The 19,349-nt window shown below is 48.5% G+C and overlaps 1 protein-coding gene and 1 pseudogene across 1 annotated transcript in view; both read left to right on the top strand.

The window, feature by feature from the left end:
• Positions 1-3,322, top strand: part of LOC144942065 (GMP reductase 2-like) — a 35,190-nt gene extending 31,868 nt beyond the window's left edge. Inside the window, exon 10 of the mRNA XM_078868724.1 lies at positions 1,174-3,322. Within this exon, the coding sequence (XP_078724850.1) occupies positions 1,174-1,360 (187 nt within the window). The 3' untranslated portion in view covers positions 1,361-3,322. The remainder of the gene's footprint in view (positions 1-1,173) is intronic.
• Positions 3,323-14,989: 11,667 nt separating this feature from the next.
• LOC144942199 (melanocortin receptor 5 pseudogene) lies at positions 14,990-16,080 on the top strand (annotated as a pseudogene).
• The last annotated feature ends 3,269 nt before the right edge of the window (positions 16,081-19,349 follow it).

Genomic DNA, 19,349 nt, shown 5'->3' with positions numbered 1-19,349 from the left:
TGTAACTGGGTACGGAAGTGGCTATGTTAATGTGAGAGATTAGCATGATGTTAAAGTGACAAATTAGCATGTAACTTGGCACGGAAGTGGCTATGATAACGTGAGAGATTAGCATGAAATAACAGCTGACATAGGCAGGTAGGATGAAAACATTACAGTCAGTTAAGACTTTACCTGGTTAATAACGCCTGTCCAGTTCTGTCCCAGAAACTGCACCACGGAACCGGGATCCATGTTCCCAAGTACCACAAGCCTTTTAGGCCTTTTTTATGGGCTGGGCCTTTGACTCACAATATTCAGTGTGATTAGCTCATGGAAACGCTGTAGCCCCTATATATATAAAAAAAAATCTGAAACAAACCGTGATGAATGACTCGTGGCAGGGTTCAATGGAGAGGTGTCTTGGAGAATAAAACATGATAACCTGCAACATCTCAATGTCCACAAAGTTGCCTTTTATTAAGAGTATGTGGATTGAAAAGGCTTTTTGCCTTCTGTGCAGAGATGACACACTAAAAACTACTTTATGTTTAAAAGTGTATTATGGAGTGTTCTGTTAATGTTTACATGGATTATATTTAAAATGTGTATGCGGGTTATCGCTCTTTTAAGCATACACCTAATTTTTTTTACAATACCAATGTTCAAATGCAGTTGAGTTTGTGTTCATGTCTTCATGATTGATATCAAACTTAGGAGGTTTGTGTCTGTGTGCAGGTGAGAGAGTGAAGCCCTTACCACAGGTCGATGAGCCTGTGTGTGTGTATATATTACAGATGCATGGGTTTGCATGTCAATACTGATGTGTGGGCGGCTGAGTGTCCAGTGGAGAGGCACGGCAGGGGTTGGGGCATTTATCTTGCCTGCAAAAATTCACGCCCCAGTTGATGCTTTGCATCTGATGGATTCCAAACCCTGCCTCAGTCAAGACTATGACGTGGTCAACAGCGCAAAAACAATCGCCCCCCCACCTCATCGCATGCTGCCACTCGTTAACTAATCAGACTTGATGCTCAAGTTACACAGAAAGTCTGCACACCGGTCCGTGGTGCTGCACCATTCCCTCATGTGCCATATCGACCTTAATAGGGGCTCGCCGGTAGCAGTGGACCCCATGATTCCATAACGCTACGTATGGGTCGTCGTCGTCTTTGTCCCCGTGTGCGCGGGCAGGGCATCGGAGGGCAAGTCGGTGGAGGTGCCTTACCGCGGCGACGTGTCCGACACGGTGCGCGACATCCTGGGCGGCGTGCGCTCCACGTGCACCTACGTGGGCGCCGCTAAGCTCAAGGAGCTGAGCCGCCGGACCACCTTCATCCGCGTGACGCAGCAGATCAACGCCGTGTTCAGCAACAACTAGCCGGCACGCGCCCGCTGGAGCGTCCGCCGCGCGATGATTTCAACGCGGCACGTCGATGGCCGTGGCCCGCCGATGTCTCTGTACTAGGGGAGGGGAAGACGGCTGCTTTATTTTATAGGGCCTGCAACTTAATTTTATACAGCCCCATATGAGGCCCATCACATTGCATACCTGTCAACGCATACGGTTTAACCGTATTCTTGTACAGCGAAATTGAGTTTTCAGGTCCAACACAGGCAAAAAATACATTTTGTCTATTTGTGTTTCTCCCTTCTGATGGGACTTTTTAGGATGAACTTTAAGATTTATAAGGGTACAGCGTGACCAATAAAGTCGGAGTTGGTTTGTAATAAGGTAGGCACTGATGGGTTGACAGGTATGACATTGAAACGGCCTACTTAAGATATTGTCACGGCAAACATCGTAGCCACACAAGTTCTAGAGTGGTACATTTTCTACCTGGCCTCGCTGTGATTAGAATTTTTCGTGGAGTATGTTGACTTGCGTGGCCTTGCCAAAGGTATTTAAAAGTAACAATTCGGCTCCGTGTAATAACAAGTTCCCCACCCCGACGCGATAATAGTATAGAAACACATTCCAAGCGCTTTAAATGATCGTAGAAACTGAATTATTCCTCGGCATACAACGATTCATTAACTTAGATCGTCATGACCATAACGCATGTACGAATTGATTGTTTTATTTATACTTTTTTTTCTTTAGGCTAAGGATTGGGGCACAAGACGGCTACAAAGATAGAAATTACAATGAGGAATGACGAGATGGAACGGGTAAAGAGGGCAAAAGTAATTGAGTCTCCGGATTCAAATCATGACCCAGTTCCTTCATTCACAGAGGGAGGGGGGAGTGAATCATTACACACAATCATTTCAAATTATTTGTTGATACTGCCTGCGTTATTGATGAACGCATTGAGTCTTTGCTGTTGCAACTATTCCAGTCCGCTTTACACCCGTTTGACCCAACCTCGGCCTCTTGACTCGCTCTCCTTTCCCATCCCAAAACCAAGTGGTCAACCTCGCGAAGTTTCGCCTCGCTGGGCTCCTGGTAAAGGTTTTTGAGCTCTACTCTACGGTGCTGCGTGAGCATTTGAGAATCTCAAGGTTAAATTGGTTGAGTTGGCTTGCGTCGGAGGAACTGGGCAGGAGAATTGCCCCTTTTGCTGCAGGCACAGGTGAATTTAGACCCCAGACAGACACAATGAGGTAATGACCATATTTATGATTAACGAGAAAGTTAATGATTGTATCGCATATAATTTCAACAGTATTATTCCTTCGGCTCTGCCAATTTAGTCTTCACAGTGACTTATTGGTCTAATTTATGTGAACATTTTAGCTTTCCGAGGGATTTAATGTGTCAAACCAGCGGTCCCCAACCTTTCTGGCACCAGGGACCGGTTTCGTGGAAGACAATTTTTTCACGGACCGGGGGAGGGGGGGGTCATCATTGGGTCTTTCCCCCTTTCAAAGAAGCTCTCCAGCGACGTTTGTTTTTTACTCATTTTGGCTACTAGGGGTTTAGCAGCTTGTGGGCTTACCAACACTGTGACTGAGTGCGCGGTGCGGGAAAGAGGCATGAATGGAAGTGGTAAATAATAAAATAATGGGGGCGGGCCACGCGCGGACTCACCGCTCAACCTCCTGCTGCTGTGCGGCCCGGTTCCTAACAGGCCACGGACCGGTACCGGTCCGCGGCCCGGGGGTTGGGAACCCCTGTGTTATACATTCCGGATCTCATCCGAACTACGTGTTAATATTATCAGGCTGGAAAAAAATATTTGGAACGAAAGTTTTGGACATTAGCAAAGGATGATTAATTAACGTAGCCACTTATTTTAATACAACGATGTACTTAATAATAATACGTGGCAGTTGAAATGAGGCATTTAACATAAAAAATTATGGTGACAATGTGCACAATAAACATTCCACATGCCCACTTGTTGTATCGACCTTATGTGAGAATGGGAATAACGCGGTGGGTGTTTATTATGGAACAGCACGGCCCTATGGCCGATTTAAATGATTTTTGTTTGCAGTACCAGTTTTACCATTAAGTTCCCATGAGAACCCACTCGCAAGACTTTCACCAATTCCACGTCCCAGGTCTGGACTGGCCGACCAGATAGCCAGGCATTTTGTCAGTTGAACTAAACCTGGAGTTAACCGCCACCCAGCCGGATGTAAATCACTTGCCGGATGATGGAAGTTGATGTTCAAAAGTTGGACCAAGATTGTTGCTGAATGTTTGTCCCGTTGCTTTACAGTCGAGTTCAACTGCACATGTTACAAAGTTCGCAACCAAACCACGTGGCTCAAGAACAGGCATTTGCATTGCCCTCCCAATCGTCACAGGGCGCAGCATCAGCGAAGGTGGCTTCTGATATGTTGCACGTGATGCCAATGTCGCCCCTTGGGCCATGGCAAAAAAACACACTACCATCTGTAACGTGTGTTATGACAAAACTTTAGGGTATCGATTGATTAAAAAGGTTAGTCTATGTTTACTGGCTCTATAAATACATCTGTACCATTAAAGTTTCGTCACGACAGGTGGTACCAGAAGTAAAATTATCTGGTCTGTGTTCACACAGCTGGATACGGGCATGGGAAGGCGGTGGAGGGATTTGCTGGCTGAACGGACAATGTTTTCGCTGTCACGGAGTAAAAATGTGCTCAAGCGAGAGTTGAGGTAGCACTCATCTCCGCTGGGAGTCCTGCAGCAGAGCCATTGGTGGCAACTCCACTTTCTTCAAGAGGGGGAAAAGTTTTTTTCCACGCGCGCAAAATAAAATCTGCCTCCGTAAATCGAGTTGCCATCAAAGCGCTACTCTTAACCATGAACGGGGCCACTGGGTCTAACCCATATCTTAAAGAGAGAGTCCTTGTCTTTAACATATTGCAGTTAACCAGCATTGACTCGAGCAAGCCTGGCTGAAGGGATACTGTATTTCGAAACCGGTGTAGAGTTTGCTTCTTCTGAATTATGAACTCCCACGAGGACGTTTAGCCGATGCGTTGTCAGAAATACTTTTGTTTTTTTGGAGAGACATTTTAAGGAGGCATCCGCTTGATCAATTGTGTGATATATATAAGTTCCTCGTGCTGCCATGATTCACCCCGGGGTCTCCACGCAGTGAAGAGGTCAAGGTTGCACTCTTGCGTTTTTTGTATTTTCATTCTGTAACCATCATCGCTGCTGACTTGTCCTCTGCTCGATCGCCGGCCGCGATGCGCATCAACACGTGATGGTGGTTCTTCGTTAGCCGTTCCCGACGAGCAACACGCCGCGGCTGAGCGCGAATTTGTTTTCCCATGACGCCGATTAAGTCGCGGACAAAGGAGCCACTTCTTAGGCGCCGATGTCGGCAACGCCGGCGGCCGTCAGCTGATTTCGGCGATGTGAGTGAGATGGCGACGAGAGATGAAAATAGCCGTGTTCTTATGGAGACGCGATGCGGGGGTTGCATTCCAAGTGTTAGCGGCGCTCATTGTTCTTCCATTAACAAGATGCTTTTTATAAAAGCGAGGAATTTGGCCCATTTGGATGTCATGGATCTCGTTTCCACTTTTTAAACATAACACGGCTGTGCGCGCCGTGTTATATGTTGGGGCCGCTGGTCCCCGAAGTCCCTCCCTGCTCCGATCCTATGGCAGGGGCTCCGCCGTGCGCCGACCCCTCGCTGCTCTGCGAGCAGCTGCTGCCGTCGCTGGGCTCATCGCCCGACGGCTCCCCTCCCTGGTCCGTCCCTCCGCGAGCTCGTGTGAGAGGCATAGCTCGCCGCACGCCCTCGTTCACCTGCAGACGCTGCGTTGCCTCTCCACGGATCACGCGCTATTAAACGGGGGTCAGGGGTCGGAGGGCGAACGACGCTGCCCTCACACTGCGCGAGTCCCGGCGGCGACAGACGGAGCGGGGACCTGCGGGCGCACCGACCTCTCCCCCCACACTACGAGCGCACACACCTGCACACACGCGACACCCGCTCTCGCGCCGCTCTGCGCAGCGCTCCCCCGAGGCGAGCCGCAGCACTACACTCACCCCTGACTTCTCGCGTTATGATCGCGCACCTGTATCGCGCACGGGGTGGACGCACGCACACACACGCAGCTCCCCACGCGACACACTGCTCAACAAGATCACGCGAGACCACGCTTCGCTATTAATGATTTATTGTCCGCTACCTGGAACTAGGTGTTAAATCAGTGAGTCGACGAGGCTGGCCTACGCTGATACTTTTATACCTATTCCCGATTTATCTGCTATGATTCTAATTCACCTTCTTACTCACTGTTAAGTGTCCACGGCGGTCCGCTGATCCTTGTGTTAACAGCGTACCTCGGTGCGTCCCACGGACGTCCGGGTCGCTGGCTGGAGCTGCGTCTGGTCGCCTGGCGCTGGAGTAAGAGAGGATTTCCCCTTTGCGCCCCCTATTTATCCTCCCTACCTCAAAGGCTCCGAGCGGGATGGTGGCCCACAGCTTTTCCTTAACAATGGGCTCGCGTCCTCTAGCACGCGCACCGCGGTTCCGGACGCCTGTGATATGCTAATCAATGTGCGGCGTTGCGCGGCGTAAATTCTAATTAATCCCTTTCCCTCCCTAACAATGGTGCCTGCGCGCTCAAGCGTAATTATCCCAACCATCCGTGACTATGCGCAAGAGCCCCTGCGGTCCCGCTACTCATGCTGTCCCGTCCCTCCCCTGCTTGCCCCGTCGACACGTGGGTGGTGTGTGTGGGGGATGCGCTTCAACCGCGGTGGCCGAATGCCCCTCGCCGCGGCCATGCCATCTTAAGGCAGGTCGCAGCGCCGCGGTGCAACGTAGCGTCGGGGGAGGCCGTCCAATTCCCTGATCGCCGGAAACCGTGAGAGTTAATCCCGATATGGGTTTTTCGGATAAAAACTGGTCGATCAGGTGACCTTCCCTTCCAGCTCTATGGGGGGGGGGGTGAATGCGTGCAGGTGTGTTCATGTGAGGTGAGGTGAGGGGGACGAGGGCTCCGTTGCTTGGTGGTGGCGAGGTCGGGGATGGGGCGCCTGCTGAACGGCTTCGTGGTGGCGGCATCACATATACAATGATGCTGCTATTGATGGTGGAGCAGTTGTGGAGTTAGCGCGCTGCGCTACTTACCCGGCGACCCGAATTCGATTCCCGCTCATGGCCAACACCAGTGACGAATATCTGAACCGGTCCTGGGCCTCCCCTAGGTCGACTCGGCCTCAGTTGGGTCCCTGGTGTGGTGTGTCAACATCGACACTGGGGAGACGAGGGCAATCGGTCGTGGTGCTCGCCGTTCACCCGCTCGTGGCGTTCCGGCCTTCAATAGGTGTCCGTTAAAAGCACTTGCCCCGACAGTCTGTTAAGGCTATACAGGGGATCTTTACCTTTTAATATGTGGCATAGTTTCGCGTTCGCTGCGTTCGTGTTTGCCGAGCGCGTGCGGACGGTGTCGAGCGAGAGAAACCAGGTCGGCGCAATCGGTCAGAGACGTGCGGTAATTAAGAGTCGTTAGTCGAATCGATTTCCTATTGTTTTGGGGGGGGGAGTCAGCGGCATTAGGGATGTTAGGATGGGTTGAACTTCGGCTCTGGTGGCACATGCGACGATGATTGTGACTGATTCCGATGATAGTGATATCTGTTGCTAATTATCATGGTTGAGGATGATGAACGAAGGTGAAGTCATTGCTGATACTGCTGATGATGCTACTGTTGCGCTTACCGATGCTACTGCTGATGATGATGCCGCTGCTGATGCTGCAGATGACCTGGTGATGGGTCGAGCTCCAGTTAAAGTACAGAGAAAGATCCAACCCCATTGGACAAATCAACAACTGGCCGTGAGAACGAGGCACATTGGAGGGCTTCATCTGTCTCACCAGCCTCGCCTGGCAGCCAGGAAGAATCGAGCAGTTCGTACATTGTGCTATGAATTGGCAACCTTCGTTCATAATAAACAATGGAAGCATGAAGACGGCAAAAAAAGAAAGTTGATTGGTAAATCGCAAAGCGTAACCAACAGAAAGATGGAACCGCAACACGCGATAATCATAAAACTCAAAACGACGTGCATATATATTCTTGGTTCTTTCGGTAAAGTCACGTAGAAGGGAAAAAATAAAAATATTAAACAATACATTTCTCACGACGTTTCGACTGCAACACAAGCAATCATCAGTCGAAACGTCGTGAGAATTTTTTTTTTCCCTTCTACGTGACTTTATCGAAAGAACCAAGAATATGAATCCCTGCAGTCACGAAAGCTTTAAATCAATACGTGCATATACGTAATTTTTCCACTGGAACACATTCTCGTTTTAAGTCGGCGGGGGGGGGGTTCCATATGCCACACTTGGAGAAATTTCCTCGTCCCTTTGCAGTACGAAAAAGTTAAAGCTCCAGCACCAGACGATCAGGTACATGTGGACCTCATCGCAGAATAAAGATCAACATCAGACGTGCAGTTTATTCGTGTTTATGCAGGATTTAAATACCTCACCTGTGGAACGATGTATGTGTCGATCAGTCTATTAAAAGAGGGGGTGGGGGGGGTATCCCATTGGCCTCCTAATGGGCCGTGGGCGAGAATAAACAATGGATTGGGTGCCAAAGGAGGGAACGCACCTTGAGCAGGGCACGTCAACTGGATGTGGAGCTCGTTACAGGCGCTAAGGGTAGAGGTCGTGAAACCTGCAACTACGGAGCCGCATGCGACTCTTTAATTACTGCCTTGTGACGTTATTCACATCGCATTGAGGCACTTGAAATTTAGCAGTTTTTTAGGAGGGAACGCACCTTGAGCAGGGCACGTCCACTGTGGATGTGGAGCTCGTTACAGGCGCTAAGGGCAGAGGTGAAACCTGCAACTACGGAGCAGCATGTGACTCTTTAATGACTGCCTTGTGATGTTATTCACATCGCATTGAGGCACTTTAAATTTAGCAGTTTTTTTTATAGAATTCGGAAAAAATGCTCATCTTGTTATTTTGGTTGCTGACCCCTTTGCTCGAGGGGGTGTATCACAGGGGAGCGGTAGAGTAACGGTTCGTGCATTGTGCTACGAACCTGGCAACCCGAGTTCGATTCCAGCTCATCACCGACACCAGTGACGATTTTCTGAGCCGGTCCTGGGCCTCCCCTGCGTCGACTCAGCCTCAAATGAGTACCTGGTTGCTGTATGTAAACATCGCCACTGGGGAGACAATACAAACAAGCGCGTGCATAGTCGTATACACACTTCCCAGACGCAGAATACCGTGGATATTTGATCCATAACAGCCTTTTAACAGACTTCTGCGAGCACATTCAGGCTGACAAGGCACACGACAAATACAAACATAAAACGCACTCTTACGCACACATACATTATCACGCTGACCCCGTTGCTGTATGTAAACATCGTAATACAGGTACACTCGGAACAACTACATACATGCACTCTCACGCGCTTGCACAAATAAATGCACGCAAAATCACACTCGATGATGATAACAAAAGCACGGAGTGTTGACGTTACTACGGCCATCTTGCACAGGGAACTGATGCTCAACAACGGCAGCCATGTTGCATTGGGATTATTTTCCTGTCGGCTGATTGGCTGAGAGTGATGACATCATCCCTTGCAACCACTGTACGACTCCGACTTGGATAGATGCTACGGGTTTCGCACTACGCGCCATCGGTGCGTGCTCAGGCCCCTGGTTAAACGAAGAAAAACTTGCGCTTGATGCGTGAGTAATAAAAATACATGCAACAATGTCGCTCGAGGAAAAGTAATTGTTGGTGGGAAAACAACAGAGTGCATTGGGATGAAAATTATGCTAGAGGCGTGCGGGGAAATTATAATTAGAAACAACAGAGTGACAGCTGAATGATATATATGTAGAACTTATTTGGCACCGTACGTAGCCAACCGCGCTAATCGGCGTGCGAGGTGCTAGGGGCATCCACTGCAGAGATAGAGCCGTGAAATCAGCTCATTGTGCAGGAGTGAGATTGTGTAATCCACCCAGCTGGGGATAGAGCATGTCTGTTGATGTTACATTTAATGTATAGGATACTGGAGTTAACACAAATGTACAAACGAGGTAGAAAAAAGGTGATAAATAACACAAGACCATAACGAGATGGAAATAATATTGATTCTTAAATAGCCAGCGACACACGTATACAGACGTATGCACGTAAGTGCTCATTAATATATACAAATTAATACATTTCAACGATCTCTAATGTAGACTTGAACAAACTGTTGGAGAAAGTGCGAAACATTGTAACCGACATGACAGTAAATTTCGATTTAAAGCTTTCGTGACTGCAGGGATTCATCTTCTTGGTTCTTTCGGTAAAGTCACGTAGAAGGGAAATAATAAATTAATAAAAATAAACCAATAAAATAATTCTCACGACGTTTCGGCCACAACGCAAGCAGCCGTCCTCAGGTGGTGAACAGGTCTGTCGAGGAGACAGAGTCTGAATGACAGTAGTTATACACGTGGCCGACATAACCAGGCGATAAACGATTGAGGGAAAAGCGGCCTCATGCAAGGGAGACCCACACAAGATACGCAAGTTCGCTTTCAAGATCTGGTAGGGTGGAGCCGAGCACGTAGTGATTCATCATCATCATACGAGCATAACTATCGTATGCTCATCAACAATCACATACGACGACAGTGTTTATCATTGGAAGTTATTAATTACATACAATCAGGGGCGGTTTCTTCATTAGGGCGATTGGGCGACGCACCACCAATGTCATTCAACCACAGAGTCACGCTAGCCGTCACTGTGCCTCTGGATATAGTCCAATCAGCGTCATGCTACGTTCTGTGGAGTACCGCCTCTTTTTGGGCGATTTCCCTCCGGCTGAGAATCGCCCCGAGTGGTCCCATAGACTTACATTCAAAGATGTTTTTTTTTCGAACGGGGGGCGCTGCAATGCATTCTCTATGGCTTCCGGGAGGGCTCGCACTAACGTGCTTACGTCATCATACGTAAGCACGTTTCGTCCAACAAAATTATTTGTCGCCACCTAGTGAAATCTTTAATAAAAGAAACATGAGTGGATTGTATTAATAGTGAGTATAGAAACAAACAAGATGTATTGTAAGAGTCACTTTATTTTTCATTAATATTAAAGAAGTGAAGTTGCCTTTACATGCTTAAGCTGTTAATTTATCCTTTGCATGGGTGGACCTTATCCTTATCAATCATCCAAACATTTGCCCCCCCTGAGAGATTTTGCAGGAGCCGCCACTGCATACAATTATCCTAATTGGCGCTGGCTACGGAGCCGAGGGCTGGTGGATCGCACAAAGTTTGTGAAACTCCCTTCCCGTGGGCCACGAGGTGTCATACCCTGGCTCGCCAGAAGGAGGCAGATGAAACAGTGGACTAATAGCCATCTCATCTTCTTGGTTCTTTCGGTAAAGTCACGTAGAAGGGAAATAATAAAATAATAAAAATAAACCAATAAAATAATTCTCACGACGTTTCGGCCACAACGCAAGCGTCTTCAGACGCTGTCTTTCCGACAGACCTGGTCTTCACCTGAGGACGGCTGCTTGCGTTGTGGCCGAAACGTCGTGAGAATTATTTTATTGTTTTATTTTTATTATTTTATTATTTCCCTTCTACGTGACTTTACCGAAAGAACCAAGAAGATGAATCCCTGCAGTCACGAAAGCTTTAAATCGAAATTTAATAGCCATCTGTTTCCATCTGCACCGGGATGGAGTGTTGCCTCCTAATGCACGTGAGGTTTTCTCCAGGTATTCCGGTTTCCTTCCACTTGTATAACAAACAACTCATCATTCATTGTCTAAACACAAAACAAAAATTAAACAAACCCAATGCAGGACTGCTCCTGAAAAAGAGTAATATGACCCAGTGTGGCTTTCCTGGATAAATGTTATAAAGAACCATCATGTGATCGTCAAACTCATATGATTATAACCATCATCATATGATCATCAATCATCATTTCATCATTAGACTTTGACTTTACGTTCCAATTATCAATACAATCATGTGCACGTGGCACCAGAAACTGGAAACCCCTAGGTGGAGTTTGTAGCCTCCTCAACCTGGAACCACAAGCTGCCAATTGCAGCACCCACCGAATTTCGCCAGGCTTAGTGGTGAGCGTCTCTGATCCTGTGATTTGGAAGTAAGGGTTGAAGTCATGCAGAGATTGTGGAACTCCCACACCCGCTGGGCAGCGAGGTAGTGGCCCGTAGATTACAGGAACGCAAGTGGGTTTGAGAGATGCCATCCACGAGTATTCACTGTAGGTTTTCTCCAGATTCCTTTCACATTAAAATTGACCAAATATTTAAAAGTAGCATGACCCTCCTGAAAAGTTATTGAGATTCACTGAGGCTTTCTTGGATGAATTTAGAACGAACACGCATTGTCAGCGTATCGATCCTTCCTCCAATTACCCATCACGCACACTTCAAAATTCAGGCAGGCTCAACACTTCCATTACAACCCACAGCACTTCCATTGCGTTTTATTTCCTCCCACATTCCAATTGCGTTGCTAACGACGCCCGGGTCACACGACGAAGAACGTCTCTTCGGAACCAACGCAGTGAGCAATGCACCAAATTGTGCAATCCAATCAGCCAATACCCCCAACAACAACAACCGCCATTCGCCACTAAGTGGCGGTGACGTCACCACGACGCTTGTGCCAGGCCATGTGCACCTTGAGGCCACGTGAAGTGTCGAACGCCCGCTGACAGGAGGTCACGGGGCAGACCCAGGTGCCACGAGTCGACTGACTGAGATGACCGAGATGACTGGCTGATGCACCACCTGTGCCCCCTACTGTGCCGACTTGCTGTGCTTTAGCCACCCCCAAGAACATGACATCACACACACATTACGTCTCAGGTCCCTTCGGCGCAGCCTTCCGTATGCGCCCTGCCAGAGTGTTCGCTCCATGCCGCTCAATCAGAAATGTTCAGTCATCAGAGCCGGAATAAGCCCAGTTGCGTAACAGTTCATGTTGAACGCGACAGGATTCAGTTCAAGAACGACAGTTAATTGAATCGGGAAGGATTAAACCGGCGTTGTAACCCAGTAGCCTGCATTATATCTACGTTAGCGCCACACTCCACAAGAAGCGAATGACTTGGATATTGTGTGTTTCTGTTTCAGCAAGAGGACTGAAATTACTCTTTTCACTCCTGTCCTTGGAGTGAAAAGAAAAACAAGCAACCCGTGGGCCATGATTTTGGGAGCCGAATTCAGACATTTACTTTTCGTATTTTTCAAATAATTTGTACAAAATCGACCACGTATATTCGTGGCACATCTAATGTTTGTAGCCCTTACATAATATCATGATCATTTAAATCACGACAGTCTATATGCAAGACCGGATTAACCCATAGGCCTATAAGGCCCTCATCAATTGCAGGCCCTCCATCAAACATTGAGGTAACAAGCTGAGTGACGCTTATAACGGCCAGCGGAACGCATGCAGCTAAAGCTAGGGCGGGGAAAAAAACATTGAAGAAATTAGTGTAGTAAGCGATTTATGTCTGATTAATGTACATTGAGTCGAATACATGTTAATTTTGCATAAGCAAATATGTAAATGTTAAATGACTTATTTTTTTGCGATATGTAATGCATACTTAAGAGGTCCTTCCATCATTTTAGCCTTAGGCCCCCTCATAGCCTCAACCCGGCCCTGTCTATATGTGTAAGGTACAGACAGTCTTTCAAGAGTACCAGTTTATATTATTCTTTGGGTCTTTCGGTAAAGCCACGTAGATAGAAAATTATTTTATTAAATCGCGACGTTTTGATCGCAACACAAGCAATCGTCATCAGGTGAAAACATAGCGGGAGAGAGCTGCTGAGGCCGGAATAAAAATGAGTTTATACTCTTAGAAACTATTTGAGATGAAGACGTTCCCACCGACACCTCAGTCTATGCTATTCCATGGAGAACAAAAGCGATTTCGCCGGTGACCCAATCCAGACCGTCGACCCGGGGAACCCCTCGAGAAATCCGGGATCAGCCGCGTGCGCGACCCGAGCCCCGGACCCGAACTCTCGCTCACTCACAGCGGCGGGGAGGGCTCTGGACGGAGAGCGGCGTTCTTCATCACAAGGTCCGCGAGCCACCGGTGACCCCTGGGGTGGCCTTGAGTGTGGCGCCTGACGTGCGGCTCCCGACAATAGACAACGCGTGGAAACAACCCCCATCACCCCCATCACATCATTTCAGTTTTTTCAGTTTTGTCAGTTTTCAGTTTCATTTCTTTGGAATAACCCTGTGAGCCATTTGGCTCTTGATTCTGGCGCAACCACAACAAACAATAAAATTACATTTAAAATTTACTGTACGCAAATTGAAACATCCCCTACAAAAACAATAAAATCTTCCAGAAAAAGCACCGTTTGTTTATGCTGCGTACAAAAATGTGCAATTTTTTTCTTCCCATTTTGATGTTAGATCACAATAACAATCATCATACAATATAGATTAAAATTTTAAGTATAACTCTATACTACATCAAAAAAATCGGGCTAAACTAAACCCAACAGTGCTTTTAGAATGTGTGACGGCATCTCACACTGATGCTGTCGTATCGGCGGCAGTGACCCCCCGCCGCTTGTGAAAATGAGTGAAGTAACATTGGAGTTGACAATGATGCATGCAATGCCATGGGAGTCGCCCTCCCCCACGCTGCTATCCAACTTCTCCTCTCTTCGCAGCCTCCGCCTGGACCCCACCAGCACAGCGACACCGCCTCCACACTCGACAGCGACGCCGCGTGTCTCGGACTCTCCCTACTTATTTTACCCCCCCCCCATCCGACGAACTCTCCGCTCTTTGAATCGCCACTCAAATGGATTTTTACTCTTTTGGGATTGGCCTCCCGGATCGAGGGAAAAGGGCGTCTGTAATAGCAATCGACTCGATCGATGTAGCAAGAGCTCCATGCGCCGCCCCCTGCCCCTGCAACGTCAAATAACCCAGCGTGTCACCGGATCCATCCTGGATGCCTCCTCCTGCGGGGTCCCTCCCGGTTCATTTGACGCGTCTGTCTCATTCCGTGAAGGCTATTGGACGCATCTGTGTTATATATAACGGGGCTAATGAGCTGCGAATGCTTTGGGCCGCAGGGAGCGACGTGACACCCGTGTTATGCGGGGTCCCCGTGTGGGCTCTCTATCTTTCTCCAACCCTCCCGCATTCACATCGCCACCTCTGTCCGTCGCTCTCCGAATCCTCGCTCCGTCGCTGGGTGGAGATTCAGGGACGCTAGGGAGAGGCTTCTTCAAGAACTGTGAACTCACCACCAACACCACCAACTAGAACAGCAACCCACACAACAACAATCACCAACAACATTCTCAAGTTCCAGCGTGGAACAAGCCTCCAACCCACCACCCTTATAACCACCACCAGCAACAACCACCACAACACCAACAACCAACGATCATATTCTATTCTTTGGGTCTTTCGGTAAAGCCACGTAGATCATCGTCAACAACAGCATTCTTCATTTCTACCGAACAAGCCTCCATCAAACCACCACCACAACAAATACCTCATTCACACCACCACCAACAATAACCAAACAACGACCACACAATTCTGCAATTCCCAGCGTGGAGAACGCGCGCACCCACCGCGCCACCATGAACCTCTCCGAGGCGCTGTTCCCGAACCCGTTTGTCGGGACCTCGGGTCCAGACGACAACGGGACCGCGTCGGCCTCCGCGAACCGCACCCGCTTCAGCCCGTGCCACAACTTCTCCATCCCCACCGAGGTGTTCCTCGCGCTCGGCATCGTGAGTCTCGTCGAGAACGCGCTCGTCATCGCGGCCATCGCGCGCAACCGCAACATGCACTCGCCCATGTACTGCTTCATCTGCAGCCTGGCCGTGGCCGACCTCCTCGTGTGTCTCTCCAACGCGTGGGAGACAATCGCCATCGCGCTCGTGCACGGCCGCCACGTGCACATCCCCGCGCGCATCCTGCAGCACGTGGACAACGTCTTCGACTCGTTCATCTGCATCTCGGTGGTGGCCTCCATGTGCAACCTGCTCGCCATTGCCGTCGACCGCTACGTGACCATCTTCTACGCGCTGCAGTACCACTCGATCGTGACGATGCGACGCGCCGCCGTGGTCATCGCGTGCGTGTGGGCGGCGTGCGTAGTGAGCGGCACGCTCTTCATCACCTACTGGGACCACCGGACGGTCATCGTGTGTCTCATCGCGCTCTTCGTCACCATGCTCGTGCTCATGGCGTCGCTCTACGCTCACATGTTCGCGCTGGCGCGCTCGCACGCCCAGCGCATCTCCGCCCAGCCGCGCAGCTCCCGGCAAGGACAACAGAACGGCGCCGCCAGCCTCAAAGGCGCCGTGACGCTCAGCATCCTGCTCGGAGTGTTCGTCTTCTGCTGGGCGCCCTTCTTCCTGCACCTCACCTTCATCATCAGCTGTCCCGCCAACCCCTACTGCTGCGCGTACATCGCCTACTTCCCGCTCTACCTGCTGCTCATCATGATCAACTCCGTCATCGACCCGCTCATCTACGCCTTCCGGAGTCCCGAGTTGAGAGTCATCATCCGCGACACGCTGCGTAAATGCGGCCGTGGCCGCGGCCGCGGCGCCAATGGCACCAGGGGCTCCAGCTGCTGCTGCGTCCAAGTCCGCTGATGGCGCGACCCGGGCGCGAACCCCACATTTGGTCCCCCTACGGGATGTGAGCTGAGTGAACTTACCCCGGGCATGGCAGTGGTGTTGGCGGCGGCGGCGCGACCTCCGCGAGCCAGTGCCGTAGAGCCAAGGGGTTGGTGGATCACATGCAGAGATTTGGGCTCCGAGGTGGACGGCAGATGGCAGTACAGCATGTGTGGTTCGTGAACCCGTTTGTGCGGACCTTTGGGTGTTATCCCCTCGCATGCGAGGTGGGTTTTCTTGGGGTACTCCGGTTTATTCCTACGTGAAAAAAACCCACCCTTTATTTACAAAGTGGTCAAAAATCTCATGAAGCAGGGCCCTCTTTAAAGCATACTGAGCCTCGGCCAGGCTTTGTTCGATAAATATCGTAGTTATTGTGTGTGGAACCGGCTCATGCACGTGGAAACAGATCGGGGCTGGGAGGCAATTCCGATCTCTTTCCCTTCAAGTTTGGGACACGAGATAAAAGATCATCATTCCTCAATCATGGGCTTCTATTGCTAATGGCCCCAACCACTTTTGAGTTCCACGCACCTGGTCCAGTCATCGCCATCCTCTTCAACCCCCCATTATACAGGGGATGATCATCATCAATCATTTTTAATTCGGATATATAAATGTATTATAAGGCAAAACGTCCCCAACGCGTTCTAGAACATTGTTAGGCACAGGTGGGGAAATTCCACGGTCTTTTGGCGGGGCCAAGTCTGTCCGTGTTAACGTTACAATGATAATACGTGTTTTGCATCTACACGTGTAAATTATTTCGGTAAAGTCACGTAGGTGAAAATGAAAAAGTAACTAAATTAAATCACGACGTTTCGGAGGCAACACAAGCTTCTGTCATCAGGTGGGACAACCACAGCAAACAAAAAAAACAGAATTACTGTAGTTTGCTGTGGTTGTCCCACCTGATGACGGAAGCTTGTGTTGCCTTCGAAACGTCGTGATTTAATTTAGTTATTTTTTCTTTTCACCTACGTGACTTTACCAAAAGAACCAAAGAGTATGGATCCTTGCAGTCACGAAAACTTCAAATCTAGAACATGTAAATTCGTTCGCGTTTTTGTCACCGGGTGCAGGTGAACAGACCTCGTGTTATGTTGCATGCCGAGTCAAACATTTTTTTTGAAAGGATACTCGTGTTTTGCTGTTTATACAAAATTTGTTTACAAAGCATTGCGCAACTTCACAATTAGAACGATGTCAACCCTTTCGTGAATACATTGCTGGACAAAGGCCTCCCTGTACCGTGTCACTCTTGGGGAGTATTTGACCATACTTCACCAACGCTGGCCAGTGCGGGTAAGCGGTGGCCCAGGAGCGGATCGGAAATCAATCGCCACTGATTTTGGCCCTCGGGAGGAATGGACTTCAAGTGGCAGTTTTCATAAAGCAGTGCGCGGCTGACACAGGACATTATAAAAATTGTATTGAGTCTGAAAATGGTAACGAATATAATTCGCATAAAAAATAAACGAGATACGGATCGAGAAATGTACGTAGGTATATACACACACATATTGCTCAAGGCTTGTTACCATCAAATCGCATCCTAATAGGAATCTGCGTGACCTCTCCACCTCATCCGATCAGCCGGTCTGGGTGGTCAGCTTAATAAAACTACAGCCGGGATTGATCGGAATGAAATTTTGATGGTGTCAAAATCGCTTCAGCTTAAATTTGACCCATGTATTTTTAAATAATTTAGGGTTTTTTTTACTTGCATGAAGTTTCGTCTAATCATTGGATGAAAACTCAAGAGGCCAGGATGAATTTTGATTTAAAGCTTTCGTGACTGCAGGGATTAATATTCTTGGTTCTTTCAGTAAAGTCACGTAGAAGGGAAATAATAAAATAATAAAAATATAAAACAATAAAATTCTCACGTTTCGACTGCAACACAAGCAATCATCATCAGGTGTGAAATCCAATTTTTTTTTTATTTTCTTGCTGTGGATTTCACACCTGCTTGTGTTGCAGTCGAAACGTCGTACGAATTTTATTGTTTTACTAGCATAAGTACCCGGCGTTGCCCGGGTGAAAAATATATTTCTTAATAACCTTGCATATATACACAGATGGGCTGCTACCCCCCCTTCCCCCCAGGCACGATCTCCTCGGCCGCTGTGCAGTAATATGTACGGCCTATAGTGTGGTGGGGTGTCGAGGCCTAGTACCGTGCAGAGCCTCCGGCCTCGCCTAGATTGCCCACCCGGCTGAGGCTGGGTACCGGGGCCGTTACCCCCCCACCCCGCGCTACAATAATACTGTCTAATCGCTATAATTTTATAATCTACCGACCCTATAATAGTAATTGCACACATTGTGGTGGGGGGGGGGAGTGAAGAGGACGTGAAACTTTGATGAATTTACCTCAGAGTCGCGTGTTAATGCGTGCGCATATTTTTAATGGGAATTAAAAATGGCGTCCACCCCGCAGCGAATGCGTCGCTACCCGTTGCCAGGGGCAACCGCCGTCCAATGAAACTGCGTATGGTCCGGCGACACACAGACAGACAGATTTGCGATTATATATATATAGATATTTTTATTATTTTATTATTTCCCTTCTACGTGACTTTACCGAAAGAACCAAGAATATGAAGGCCAGGATGAGTCCCATGTTTACACAAGTCACCTGGGTTCACCAAAGCGACAATAGTTGAAACAAACAAAACCAATACATTAACAATCAAACAAATACAATCGAAGTAAATGGAAATAGCCTTATAAATAAATTCAGCAGCTGTAATAAATACATCTCAATATCTAAATCAGCACAACCTCCCGAAAAATCTCGTGACTTGTGCGACCACCCCCACTCGGAATCCCTTCCCTCTTTCTCCCCGTCCTCATTTCTCCCGACTCATTTGCTCCCGTTTCTCCAATCCTTTCCCACCCGTTGCCCCTTTATTTCTCTTTCTCTTCTCTTCCATTTCCAGCTCCTTTTTTCTTTGACTCTAGTTACCCTTGACCGCGGTGTGTCACGGGAAGAAAAAAAAACGTTGATCGTAAAATCGAATTTGATTGCACTAAATGGATAAAACAAACTTCGAAATATTCAACAACACCTATTGTAAGTGATACACATTGCAATGAGCAGTCGCACCACATGCAGAGGAGCATTGTTCCCTTTTCTAAACGCAGAACAACAAACTCGCACACACGCAGCCTTCCGTGCGTGCGGTCATTCCCAATCCCATAGTGGACGATCGCCTCCCTGTACCATGGGAGTCGATTCT

This window comes from Lampetra fluviatilis, chromosome 26 (assembly GCF_964198595.1).
Source record: "Lampetra fluviatilis chromosome 26, kcLamFluv1.1, whole genome shotgun sequence".
Classification (NCBI taxonomy): domain Eukaryota; kingdom Metazoa; phylum Chordata; class Hyperoartia; order Petromyzontiformes; family Petromyzontidae; genus Lampetra; species Lampetra fluviatilis.
This window is presented reverse-complemented; position numbering and strand designations above follow the sequence as displayed.